The sequence below is a fragment of the Astatotilapia calliptera genome, chromosome 14 (assembly GCF_964374335.1).
Source record: "Astatotilapia calliptera chromosome 14, fAstCal68.1, whole genome shotgun sequence".
In the NCBI taxonomy this organism is placed as follows: domain Eukaryota; kingdom Metazoa; phylum Chordata; class Actinopteri; order Cichliformes; family Cichlidae; genus Astatotilapia; species Astatotilapia calliptera.
In genome coordinates, this window is record NC_137435.1 from 36,315,339 (window position 1) to 36,329,386 (window position 14,048).

The 14,048-nt window shown below is 43.6% G+C and overlaps 1 protein-coding gene across 1 annotated transcript in view; it reads left to right on the plus strand.

Moving 5' to 3' along the window:
• Positions 1-14,048, plus strand: part of fat3a (FAT atypical cadherin 3a) — a 170,098-nt gene that overhangs the window by 87,905 nt on the left and 68,145 nt on the right. The window contains exons 8-11 of the mRNA XM_026192655.2: positions 8,520-8,795; positions 9,205-9,415; positions 9,534-12,262; positions 12,379-13,750. Coding sequence (XP_026048440.2) covers positions 8,520-8,795; positions 9,205-9,415; positions 9,534-12,262; positions 12,379-13,750 — 4,588 coding nt within the window. The remainder of the gene's footprint in view (positions 1-8,519; positions 8,796-9,204; positions 9,416-9,533; positions 12,263-12,378; positions 13,751-14,048) is intronic.

The following is a 14,048-nucleotide window of genomic DNA, read 5'->3' on the forward strand; positions in this document are numbered from 1 at the left end:
GCACATTTAAATCTTACAAATATAGTTATTTGGCTTATATCGTGATAGATATCGTTATCGCCTGAAATGAAAAAAACATCGTGATATGAAAAAATCTCATATCACCCAGCTCTACTTACAACGTTTATAAAATATAAGAAATAGCCCTAATATAGTCTTTCTCGAAGTGTGGTATGCGGGCTCTCTCTGGTGGTGTGCGGGAAATCCCCAATTTTAAAAAAAAAAATTAAATAATATACGCAATATATATGCAAAGACAACACGAGCGTTCCTGAGGCCCTTCTGGGAGCTGGAGTCGACCAGCAAACGTTTCCCCGAGCATGACTCCTCTATAAAGAGTAACCTTTCCAGCAGTCGCGGCCTCTACGGAGCGCTGGCGGATTTGTTTCCGTGCAAAAGCGGCATGGCGCTGTCACAATGATTGTAAAAACACAGCCCTTTTCCACGGTGCCACCGTGCTGCGATCTCAGCCACCACCAGTGTTGGGGAGTAACGGAATACATGTACCGCCGTTACGTATTTAAAATACAAAATATGAGTAACTGTATTCCGTTACAGTTACCGTTTAAAAAGGTGGTATTCTTTTTTTTCTTTTTTTTTTGCCTGTCCCGTTTGGCTCTTTTGCCATCAGAATTGTTGTCTAAAGGCAAAGAAAGATGCCCAACGGATTTACTTTACCAAATTGACCATCCCAGCTTTGCCGTAATGGTCCATTTGATTCACCTTTTATTGTTCATTTTATTTTCACTTACTGAATACGGGACAGACTTGACTGGGGAAAAGAAGGGGAGAAAGAAAGAGGGAAAGAGAAACAGCTGAGAAGAGAGACAGGGGAGAAGGGCAAAAGACAAAAACCAACAGAATGAGCAGAAAAAAAAAAAAGAAAAAAATGCATATATCAATCACCTGGATCACCTGCTGAGAAAGAAAAAAGAAAACAAGCAGAAGAGAACAAGAGTAATAGAATAAACAACATCACAATGATATATGGGAATATGACAGTAAATACTAAATATTAAACATTATTGTGCAGCACATAAGATCAACAGAACACAGTGTGCTTTGAGGTAGGAGCCAAAACGGGTGTAGTTTGTGGGTGTGATCACCCGTGTGTACACCTGTGAGCATGGACGCGCTTGTTTTTTTTTTTTTTTTTAAAGGTTCCTTCATGTAATGATCTGCTAGAGGGTGTGGGGGGGCCACAGCCCCGTCCTCCAGGGTATGAAGCAGGTATGGAGGAGATCAAAACTCCAGACATCCAGAGGCCCCCAGAACACAAGAGACCAAGGAAGACCAACAGAGGGGCAGCCGCGCCACTGTCCCAGAAAGAGCTGAGGAGAGTCCCAGATGAGGGCTCACTCAGCAGCCGCGGAGCAGAAGCCAGGGGGAGTTGCAGTGACGCGCCCGTGAGCTCCGCCGGCAGCCAGCCGTGCCTGAGTGACCGAGCCCCAGGCCGAGAGGCCGAGGGCACCCCACCTCCGAAGAGGCCCGAGCGAGCCCCAGGCTCCAGGCTCTCTCTCTCTGCGACTGTGTGTTTCCTGGGTGAGAGAGTGCCTTTTCGTTGTTGTTGTTGTTGTTGTGCTAAGCTAACAGGCAGAATACTACAAGCATAGCTCTAAAGAATGTAGCATCATGGGCAGTGTAGTCTGTGTTGCAGGGAGAATGGACTGCCATACACGTTATGGGTCTGTGAGTGCGAGGAGGGAGAAAAAGGGGAGTGGAAAGGTACGAGTTGTCATCGAGGAAAAACGGGAGCTGGAAGCATGTAAATATAATAACATCTTTCAATTTCATTGTACTTGTGACAATGACAATAAAGAATATTCTAATAACCACTTCAGCCAAGAAGAGTGCCTGACGAGCCCAGTTGTAAGTAAGCTATTAAGACTCGACTGTACACCGTGTTTGTGTTTTCCTCCGAAAACAATAAGTTCTGTTGGAGCAGCCTTTCAACGCCTCTCTCTGTCTCTCGCAAGAAAAGTTGACCCACACAACAAAGTAAAGCTACTTTTCGGCTTATAGAATACATTTTGGGGCATGTATTCTGTATTCTGTAATGGAATACATTTTAAAAGTAACCTTCCCAACACTGGCCACCACTGATGAGTTTGAGGCCCCCGGGAGAATCGGTGGGGGCGCGGGAGATGCCATCGGTGAGTCTGGAACTTTTGCCTGGATGCCGAAGCTCCTAGTATCCAGGAGAATGCGATTCACTTCTTCTGCAAGTGACTGGTAATCCTTCGCGGCCAGCAGCGGGGAGTTGGCGAGGCCAGCTCGCACCGGCAACTGTTGTAGGAAGACGTGAGTGAAGAGGAATCCACCGTCATCCGTTCCTAGCAAGGACGACGTGCTCTCCGTGACCTCAAGTCCAGTACCATCACCCAGGCCCGAGAGAGAGGAGTTTTTCGCCTGCTCTGCATTGGAGAGGGAGTAGCACCACAGCAGCAGCCCTTGTGAGCGATGTATTTCCCTTGGGTGGGGGATCCCAGAGGAGGGTCATCACACGGTGGGTGAACAACAGATCCAGCAACACATGATGGTATTTTGTGTCGTTGGCCAAAATGCCACGAAGAGCAAACTGAGTTTCGACGTGCACAAACCATGAAGGAGGGTCATGAAGCCAAAAATCCGGCAGCTTAATCGCCACAGCAAAAATTAAAACGTACAGTACAGCTCTGCTATCACTTCCGGCACAAATGAAGACAGAAAACTAAACAGCAGTGGCGTTTGTAGGGTTACTGAAGTTTGGCTAGCTGGTATATAATGATGTGCTGCGTAGTGGCTAGCTACACAACTGTGGTTATGGCATAATATAAACACAGTGAAGCTGGAGGATGAATACTAACTTTTTTCCACTCAGTGAGGGTTCCCGATGGTTAGGAACAAATGTAATTGCATGGCAGGGTGCTGTTAACAGACCAAACTTCAGTCAGGAGAACAACTGCAATATAAGTTTAGTCATTAATATACTGCTGCATGGGCTGGGCTGTAGTTACATTGTAAGGTTTTGAAAACTGAGCTTTAAAAGGAATAGTGAAGATAAAAACCGAGAGAGCCCAGCAGTGATCACTGACTTTTTTAGGGGCTTGTTCAGATTAAATAGAACAAAATATAAAGCATTAAAACATGGTAAAAACACAACAGCCATAATAAATGTAGCGTAGTTTGGACCGGGAAGCAGGTTTCATCAGGTCATCACTTAAAGATTGGATATCCCACCTGTTGTGAATGTTTTATTTATTTATTTATTTATTTATTTATTTATTTTTTTGTGTCCCGTTTGGATCTTTAGCCATCAGAATTGTTGTCTTAAGGCCAAGAAAGATGCCAAGCGGATTTATTTTACCAAGTGGATCATCATGGCCTTGCCATATTGGTCCATTTGATTGACCTTTATTATAATTATGAATTTATTTTATTTTCAGTTGCTACAAACGGGACAGACATGACTGGGGGATAGGACAGGGAGAAAGAATGAAAGAAAGAGAGGGAGAGAAAGAAAACCAAAGGGGAGAAGAGACGGTGAGAAGGGGGGGGAAGAAAGAAAGAAAAAAAGAAAAACAAACAAAGCACCTGGATCACCTGTATGGAGAAAAAAACAGAAGAGAAAGCAAACAACACAAGAGCAACATAATAAAAAAACAGCACCATCACAATAAACTAGCTAGCAGTAGATAACAGTAGATACTAAATAATAAACGATATTGTGCAGCACGCAAGATAGACAGCGCACAATGTGCTTTGAGGCAGCAGCCAAGAAAGGTGTAGTCCGCGTCTGTGAACACCCGTGTGTACACCTGTGTGCATACCTGTGTGGATCAGCATGCTTGTATTCCAAAGGTTTCTCCATGTAACGATCTGCTAGGGAGTGGGGGGAGCCATAGCCCCGTCCACCAGGGTATGAAGCAGGTATGGAGGAGCTCCAGGCCCCAGATATCCAGAGGCCCCAGAGTACAAGGACCCGAGGAGGACCACCAAAGGGGGGGGGAACCGTGCCACCCTCCTGGGAAGAGCTGAGTAGAGCCCCAAAGGAGAGGTCACCCCGCAGCTACGGAGCAGAGGCCAGAGGGGGTTGCAGTGGCGTGCCCGCGGGCTCTGCCGGCAGCCAGCTGTGCCAGAGAGGACCGAGCTTCAGGCCCAGAGGCCTGAGGGCATCCCACCCCCCGGAAGGAGACCAGCCGGGCCACAGGCACCCGGCCCCGCCAATCGGCCACCAGGAGTGAGCTGGTACATACATGAGCGCCCAGCCCCAGACGACAAGGACCACCAACACACCAACGTCTGAGGGCATCAGCCACCGGCAGGGAGTGTGGTGAGGGAGATAGGCCTCCGTACTTTAGAGGGCCTGAGATGTACCCAGAAAGGTTGTGAATGTTTTAATGCAGTACAGTTGTTATTATTATCACTTGTAAAATCCTCTTTATGTCAGTTAAAATAAATAACATTCATATAAGAAATAGAATTGCCTCGTGTAAACTGTATGTGGTATTAAATAGGCCTTTATTACTGTACATTAATGTCAGTCATAAGGGTGGTACTGGAAGAGCCATATATTTTATGAGGCGGTACTCATTGTGAAAAGTTTGAGAACCACTGCTTTAATATACACTCAACAAAAATATAAACGCAACACCTTTGTTACTGCTCCCATTCCCCATGGGATGGACGTAGAGACCTAAAATTCATTCCAGATACACAATATAACCATCCCTCCCAAACAGTGGTCACAAATCAGTCCAAATGTGTGGAAGTGGGCACATCTGCTATATTGAGATAATCCATCCCACCTCACAGGTGTGCCACATCAGGATGCTGATCTGACATCATGAGTAGTGCACAGGTGTACCTCAGACTGCCCACAACAAAAGGCCACCTTGGAATGTGCAGTTTTTTGCGCTATTGGAAGTCTGGGGACCCAGAACCGGTCAGTATCTGGTGTGACCACCATTTGCCTCATGCAGTGCAACACATCGTCGCATGGAGTCTATCAGATTGTCAATTGTGGCCTGTGGAATATTGGTCCACTCCACTTCAATGGCTGTGCGAGGTTGTTGGATATTCGTGGGAACTGGTACACGCTGTCGTAAACGCCGGTCAAGCACATCCCGAACATGCTCAATGGGTGACATGTCCGGTGAGTATGCTGGCCATGCAAGAACTGGGACATTCTCAGCTGCCATCTGCCCTGAACAATGTGAACCATGATTCATCCGTGAAGCGCACACCTCTCCAACGTGCCAGACGCCATCGAATGTGAGCATTTGCCCACACAAGTCTGTTACGGCGACGAGCTGGAGTCAGGTCAAGACCCCGATGAGGACGACGGGCATGCAGTTGAGCGTCCCTGAGACGGTTTCTGACAGTTTGTGCAGAAATTGTTTGGTTGTGCAAACCAATTGTTCCAGCAGCTGTCTGGGTGGCTGGTCTCAGACGATCTTGGAGGTGAACCTGCTGGATGTGGAGGTCCTGGGCTGGTGTGGTTACACGAGGTCTGCGGTTGTGAGGCCGGTTGGATATGCTGCCATATTCTCTGAAACGCCTGTGGAGACGGCTTATGGTTGAGAAATGAACATTCAATGCACGGGCGACAGATCTGGTTGACATTCCTGCTGTCAGCATGCCAATTGCACGCTCCCTCATTGCTTGTGGCATCTGTGGCATTTTGCTGTGAGACAAAACTGCACATTCCAGGGTGGCCTTTTGTTGTGAGCAGTCTGAGGTACACCTGTGCACTACTCATGATGTCAGATCAGCATCCTGATGTGGCACACCTGTGAGGTGGGATGGATTATCTCAATATAGCAGATGTGCCCACTACCACACATTTGGACTGATTTGTGACCACTGTTTGGGAGGGATGGTTATATTGTGTATCTGGAATGAATTTTAGGTCTCTACGTCCATCCCATGGGGAATGGGAGCAGTAACAAAGGTGTTGCGTTTATATTTTTGTTGAGTGTATATAAATCGCTTTTGGGTAATCTCAGTCTCTTACTGAACGTGCTCCTGTCTCAGAAAATAGAGACGACTCTGGCCCGTCCTGTATAGTGCAGTGGTGTTTTTAACCCAGTCCAGTTTATTGTGTTTATCTATGTGTACTCCGAGGTATTTATAGTGATGTCCACATCAACCATCTGGATTGACACAGGGGACAAGGCCCAGTACTCAGTCTCATGACCCCCACTGATGCATCCTGAAAGACAAAACAGATGGAGGTTCACAAACAAATATACAAATTGCCTATGTCTGAGGCAAGCCACAGCCCTAGCCCACCCAAACTATCTTAACTGCTCCCTCTTCTGAGTTCGCGCTTGTGGGAGGAAGCCGGAGTACCCACGCAAACATGGGGAGAACATGCAAACTCCACACAAACTCCACACATGCAAACTCGTGAGTAAAGAAGGAAAAAAAATACTAATGAACCAGTGACAAACTGAACATCATCAAAAACACAAAGAATCAGTGTAGCCACCGTGCTGCCCAGGCTGAATTATCAATTGGCTGTTTTTAAGGAAAAGTAATGCACCATCAGGCTACATTTTGGGAGTTTGCTGCTGCTGATGGTTCAATGAAAATGACAAAAAGTGAGGGGAAAAGTGGGCAGCCTTGTCTGGTGCCTTTCTTTGGATTGAAGCTTTGGGATGTTACATAATTTGTCCTAACAGATGCATCCGGAGAGCTGTACAGTATTTTGACTCAATTTATGAAGAATGAGCCAAATCCAAATTTGCTTTAAACTGCTAAAAATTTTTCCAATTTACCCAGTCAAATTCTCTGCGTCTAAAGAGACAACTTTCGAATTTGTAGTTGGAGCGATAATCTATTACATTACATCTATTACATTAATTAGTCTGCTTTTAGTGACCTCCAATTGACGTAACCGGGTGTCATTACTGCCTACTTGAATTATAATTTTACTGAATTTATGTTTACCCTTAGCCAGCAGATTTAAATTTCCCTCAGTGTCGCCTGCTCTGGCACCTGGAAGACAATTAACTATGGTTGGTGGTGTCTCTAGCTTCACATGTCTAAGAACAGACAGGAGTGTTGCCAAGTGGGGAAAAGCAGTTAAACACATGAACAGGTTGGTGGTGTACCATGGGCTTCTGTTTAGGACTGCGCTTCCTCCTCACCGTCACCCAGCCATCCTGTTTTCCCAGCTACTGGGGACAATCTGCTGGGAGACAGCTGGCAGGAGCCACGCTACCTTCGGCTGCACTGGCTACAGGGGCCTGGCTAAGCTACAGGTTTTTCAAGGGTGCGAATTTGAGTCTTCAATTTATTGATCCTGACCTCCAGAGCTGCAAATAGGCTACATTTATTACAAGCATCATTAGTGCTAAAGAAGACCGAGATGTAACTCCCCTCCCTACCGCTCCCTGCAGGCCATTGCTGCCTCCCCCTGGAAGTGGGTACTTGGTGATTCTTGGGGCTGCTCACGGTGGCTTGGGAGATGGCCTGCTGGGGCCCCTGTTCTTAGTTTTTGCCAGGATTGGCAAGCTTCTGACATGGTCAGCTGCCAAGAGGCCATTCATGTGAAAAGAGAAAGACCATCTCTAAATCAAGGAGGGGGCCTAAGTGTACCTCTTTCACTATCATACAATGCTGTGAGCTATTCCCCAACTCTTTGTAAATAGTACTCATGGTCATTGATCAATGGTCATGACAATTTGCATATTAACAATCATGAAACTGACCTCATGACCCATTGTTAATCAGTGGTGCTAGGTTTGGTTATTATGCGAATGTACTGTTTATAAGGCTGAGGAAACCTGCAGTCAGCTGAGATTGAAAAAATCACTTAAAAGAGTAATGAAACATTTCTCCTACTTATTTCTCCTATGTCCAGGTGAACAGAGTCAGCTTTCTGTGATTTCCTTACCTGGGTGATTGAGCATGCATCAAGACATTTTTTGATGTTTTTCAGGAAATAAGACCAGTTTAAATTGTTCATCTCCTCAAGTTTTTACTAACAATTACTTTGGTTGATTACTGCTGATTGCTGCTCATTTGAGCAAAGCACATATGCCTCCGTACTTTAGAGGGCCTGAGATGTACCCAGAGAGGTTTTGAATGTTTTAATGCAGTACAGTTGTTATTATTATCACTTGTAAAATCCTCTTTATGTCAGTTAAAATAAATAACATTCATATAAGAAATAAAATTGCCTCGTGTAAACTGTATGTCATGCACCATGTCTGCTTAGTCTGCTAGTCATGCGTGCATCATGCACGCACACATGATGCCATTATATTTGGAGATAATTTAAGGGAAAAATTGTGTGCTTAAGATTCAACTCAAAAACCACTAATATGCAGCTTTCAAAAATTCTGTTGTGGAGGGTGGTGTGTTTCAAAAAACAATTTTGAACTGACAAGCTTTAGTTTAGTTGCAAAATCTTTAATTCTGAGTTATATAACTCTGAAGACGTCATTAAGATGAACAGTTTATATCTATAATTTTAAAGTGTGTTCTTTCTTTCTTTCCTTTTTCTCTTTTTAATGTCCCTCATGTTCCAGATTCACATTACTGTTATGGACAGCAATGACAATGCTCCCATCTTCTTCCAACCAACTTATGATGTCGTTGTTTCTGAAGATACACCACCTGACACTGAAGTGGTCCAGGTTCAGGCATCTGACCGTGATAAGCATCAACAGTTGACCTACTCTCTGCAGAGTTCCATAGACCCAAACACCATGGGTCTGTTCCGCATTCATCCCACCCAGGGCACTATCTACACTACTCAGAGGCTTGACCATGAGGCCTGTTCACGACACATTCTCACTGTGACTGTAAGATATACTTTAATCTATGAGTTATTTTTGGTCTAAAAGTCTGTATCATAGAATTGTATTCATCATACAGATAGTTTTCCTGTTTTAATTATGCAAGCACACAGTAATCCTCTGTTTGGGCTGGACTACCTTTTGGTGACATCAGCAGACTAATTACATGGTTTACAAATTACACCATTCAGTAAACCAGTATCCACATCTCACTGCATCATTAGAAGTTACATATCTAATTTTTAAACTACTACATAACACGGGAGAAATATGTGTGGTTAAGGAAAGTGAGGGAGTAACAGTTCTAGTCTAATGGCTTGTTTTTGTAGACATTATTTTGACCTTATCATATATCTTCATCCTATATATATCATTAAAGAAAATATTTAGGTTTGTTTAATCATTTTCTCCACAGGTAAAGGATCAAGAATTCCCATACAGAAAAGATTTGGTCCGTGTACTAATAGAAGTGGAAGATGTAAATGACCACGTACCAATTTTTACCAGTGCTCTGTATGAAGGCTCAGTATATGAGTCAGCAGCAGTGGGATCAGCTGTAGTCCAGGTAACTGCCCTAGACAAAGATAAAGGCGAGAATGCAGAGCTACACTACTCTATTGAAGCAGGTACGCTATGGCAACTGAGTACTTGCTCCTACATATGTACATGGTTGGAACGTTAATTTGATATTTTGACTATTATTGGGTTTTTTTGTTTTTTTTTTGTTTTTTTTCTCTTCAACAGGAAACAGTGGAAATACATTCCAAGTTGAGCCAGTTTTGGGTGTCATCACTGTTGCGCATGAGCTGGACCTATCCAGCATAGGCCATTATATTCTCACTGTCAGAGTAATTGACAGTGGCTCCCCCCCACTTTCCACTACCACAATAGTGCGGATTGCTGTCACTCTATCTGATAATGCTGGTCCAAAGTTCCCTCAACCTGAGTATCAGACTGAAATCATGGAGAATGCATTGGTTGGGACCTCTGTCAGTACAGTCAGTGCTGTCAGCCAGTCCACCCTCAATTATGACATCAAGCAGGGCAATACCAATCATGTTTTTCAGATAAATCAATATAGTGGAGTGATTACTACTCAAAAATCGCTTGACTATGAGACTACAACTTCTTACACACTGATAGTCCAGGCTATTAACATGGCTGGCATGGCCTCCAATGCTACTCTGTTAATCCAGGTAGTGGATGATAATGACAACCCACCAGTGTTCCAGGAGCTTCACTACCATGGGAGTATTAGTGAGGCAGCACCAATTAACAGTGTAGTCTTAAACTTAGATGGTTCACCTCTAGTAATAAAAGCCACTGATGCTGACCGTAACCAAAATGCACTGCTGGTATACCAGATTATTGAAGACACAGCAAAAATGTTCTTCACCGTGGACTCAGGAACTGGCTCCATCAGAACTATTGCTAATTTAGATTATGAAACCTTTACTATCTTTCATTTCCACGTACATGTGAGAGACAACGGAACGCCACAGTTGACAGCAGAAAGTCCAACTGAGGTCACAATACAAGTGATTGACACAAATGATTCCCCACCTCGCTTCACCCAGAGTTCTTATGAAACAGTCCTGTTACTCCCCACTTATGTTGGAGTTGAAGCACTTCAGGTTTCAGCTGCAGACCCTGACAAAAACATCACTACAGAGCTTATATACTCTCTGACTGATGGAGAACTGCAGCACTTTGCCATCAAACCTTCAAGTGGAATTATTGTAGTCAAAAACAACAACTTTTCCAAAGAGCGTTTCCGCTTCAGTGTCAGAGTTTCAGATGGTAAATTCTCTAGCATGGCTTTGGTGACTATAGTTGTCAGAGAAGCTCTAGACTCTGGTCTCAGCTTCACCCACAGTATTTACTCTTCATCTATTAAAGAGAATATATTGAATATCACAAAGGTAGCTGTGGTCAATGCTATTGGAAACCGTCTGAATGAACCACTAAAGTACAACTTGTTGAATGCTGGTACACATTTCAAAATTCGCCCAACATCTGGAGTCATCGAGACCACAGGTATAGCATTTGACCGTGAAGAGCAAGAGTTCTATGAACTGGTGGTTGAGGCAAGAAAGGAGCATGACCCTCTCCATGTGGCTAGAGTCATAGTTAGAGTCCAAGTTGAAGACATAAATGATAATGCCCCTGTGTTTGTTGGACTTCCTTATTATGCAGCTGTTCAAGTAGAAGCTGAACCAGGATCACCCATTTTCAGGGTCATGGCAGTAGATGGTGACAAAGGAATTAATGGGCAAGTATCTTACTATCTCAAAGATGACCATGGTCATTTTGAAATCAACAGGCAGACAGGTAGTCTCAGCCTCAAGAGGTCTTTTGAGTCTGATTTGTCCAATGTGGAATACCGAATGGTGATATATGCCAGAGACAGTGGTTATCCACCCCTTTCATCTACAATAGAGTTTCCCATCACTGTAGTCAACAAAGCCATGCCTGTTTTTGCCAAATCATTTTATACTGTTGCTGTGAATGAGGATGTAGCTGTGCACACACCTATCCTTGGCATCAATGCCTCAAGCCCTGAAGGACAAAGCATCATCTACACAATTGTTGATGGAGATCCATCCCTACAGTTTGACATTGGTTTTGATACCGGAGTCATAAGTGTCATCCATGCTTTGGATTTTGAGGCAACATCATCTTACCACCTGACTGTTAGAGCCACAGACTATCTTACTGGTGCCCATGCTGAGGTTGATGTAGATGTGTTTGTCCAGGATGTCAACGATAATCCACCTATCTTCCAGAAAATGACCTACAGGGTAGTTTTATCTGAAACAGCCATGATTGGAACGCCAGCACTCCAAGTAGTTGCCACAGACAAAGATTCAGAGAAAAACAATGTTGTCCGCTACCAGATCTTCTCGAATTCACGTAATAATACAGAGTACTTTCATATTGACAGTAGCAGTGGATTAATCCTGACAGCTCGTATGCTAGACCATGAACTACTCCAAAAATATGACTTTATTGTCAGGGCAACTGATAATGGTTTTCCACCACTGAGTAGCGAAGTGTCTGTGACAGTCATGTTGAATGACATAAATGACAATCCTCCAGTTTTCAACCAGCTGCTCTATGAGGCATATGTGAATGAGTTGGCAACAAGGGGTCACTTTATAACCTGTGTCCAGGCATCTGATGCAGACAGCTCAGATTTTGACAAGTTGGAGTACAGTATTTTATCAGGAAATGAAAAAAGGAATTTTGCAATAGAAAAAAAGACAGGGATAATCACACTGTCCAGCCACCGTAAGCAAAGAATGGAGCCTGCCTATAGTCTCAATGTTTCAGTATCTGATGGGGTGTTCACCAGCACTGCACAGGTTCATGTAAAAGTGTGGAGGGCCAATCTGCATAGTCCAGTGTTTGGACAGAATATGTATGAGGCGGAGCTAAGAGAGAATGCTGCTGTGGGAACCAAAGTTATACAGGTAGGTGCAGTAAGGATTCATTAAATTATACATTAAAAAGAAATAACATTAAGTATATTAAGTAGCTATAAAGTATTTTTCTGAATTGATAAGGGTGATCAAAATTTTCATTTCAGGTCAAGGCAACAGATGCAGACCCAGGAGAGTTTGGGCTCATAACTTATTCCTTTGTGAATGATGTTGGTAAGGACAAGTTTAGCATCGATGGAAATGGTCAGATCTACACCACAGAAAAACTTGATCGTGAGGATCCAGCTAACAAAGACATTGTTCTCACAGTGGCGGCCCAAGATTTAGGTGGACAAGTCTCTTACTGTACAGTACAAGTTACTCTATTGGACGATAATGATAATGCACCTTGTTTCCGTGCCACAGAGTATCGAGCTTCAGTGAAATCTGATGTGGCTCAAGGTTTTTTGGTGACACAGATTCAGGCCCATGATCCTGATCATGGCATTAATGCTAAAGTGACATATTCACTTTACAGTGAGGCAAATGTACCAGTGGTAGACATTTTGGAGATAGACCCGGACAATGGATGGATGGTGACTAAAGGCAGTTTCAGCCATTTCAGAAATTCTGTATTATCTTTCTTTGTGAAGGCTGTTGATGGAGGAAATCCAGTCAGACACTCTCTAGTATCTGTCTATATCCACGTTCTTTCTCCAGAGACTTTTATTCCATCCTTTAGCCAATATCATTATTTATTCAATACACCAGAGAACACTCTTATTGGTTCAGTCATAGGAACAGTTCACCTCAACGCTCCTCTTGAATTTACATCACTCTCTACTACTTTTGCCCTGGTTAATGGAGAGGCTGGTGAAAACAACCACGATGGTGTGTTTGTGGTGGAAAAGCATACTGGAGTGATCAAACTTGATAAGCCTTTGGACTACGAGGTGATCAAAGGATACTACTTCAAAGTCACTGCCACGGCACAACAGGCTAAGCTTGATTCGGTGAGTTGTGTTGAAGTTGAAGTCAAGGTATTGGATTTGAATGACAACAAACCAGCTTTTGAGGCCAACTCATATGATACCACCATTATGGAAGGAATGCCAGTTGGAACCAGAATCATTCAAGTTCAAGCAAGAGACCCAGATTCTGGAGCAAATGGCCAGGTAACATATAAACTTGGTTCATTAATCCAGTTAAAAGAGGATTCAGACACACTGGTCAGCACTTTTAGCATTGACAGCAATACTGGTTGGATCACTACACGCAAAGACCTGGATCATGAAACTAGCCCCTCGTACACTTTTACAGTGGTGGCCTCAGACCTTGGGGAGACCCTGACTCTTTCCAGTACAACCACTGTCACAGTTTCATTGTCAGACATCAATGACAACCCTCCCAGGTTCATGGAGAACCACATCTTTGGTTCTGTTCAGGAGAGTGACCGCCCAGGAGAGGTTGTGGCTGTGCTGATAACTAGAGATGATGATAGCTCTGCCTTCAACCGTCAAGTCAGCTATCACATCACTGGTAAGTCCCAAGGCAAATATTTTTTACTGCATTGTTAAGGAATAACAGATTAATCTTGATGGTTAAAAACTTAAATACATCTATTAATTAAATCAACAATTGACGTTAGGTAATTCAATTCAGAGCACTTTGTTTTTATAGCGCCAAATCACAACAGCAGTTGTCACTAAGTATTTTACACTGTCAGGTGTAAATAACATACAGAGAAACCTGCAACAATCAAGCGATCTCTCCAGCCTCTTTTTGAGCAAAAACTTAAGTAAAATGTATTTATATAGCACTTTTTACCGAAAAAAAA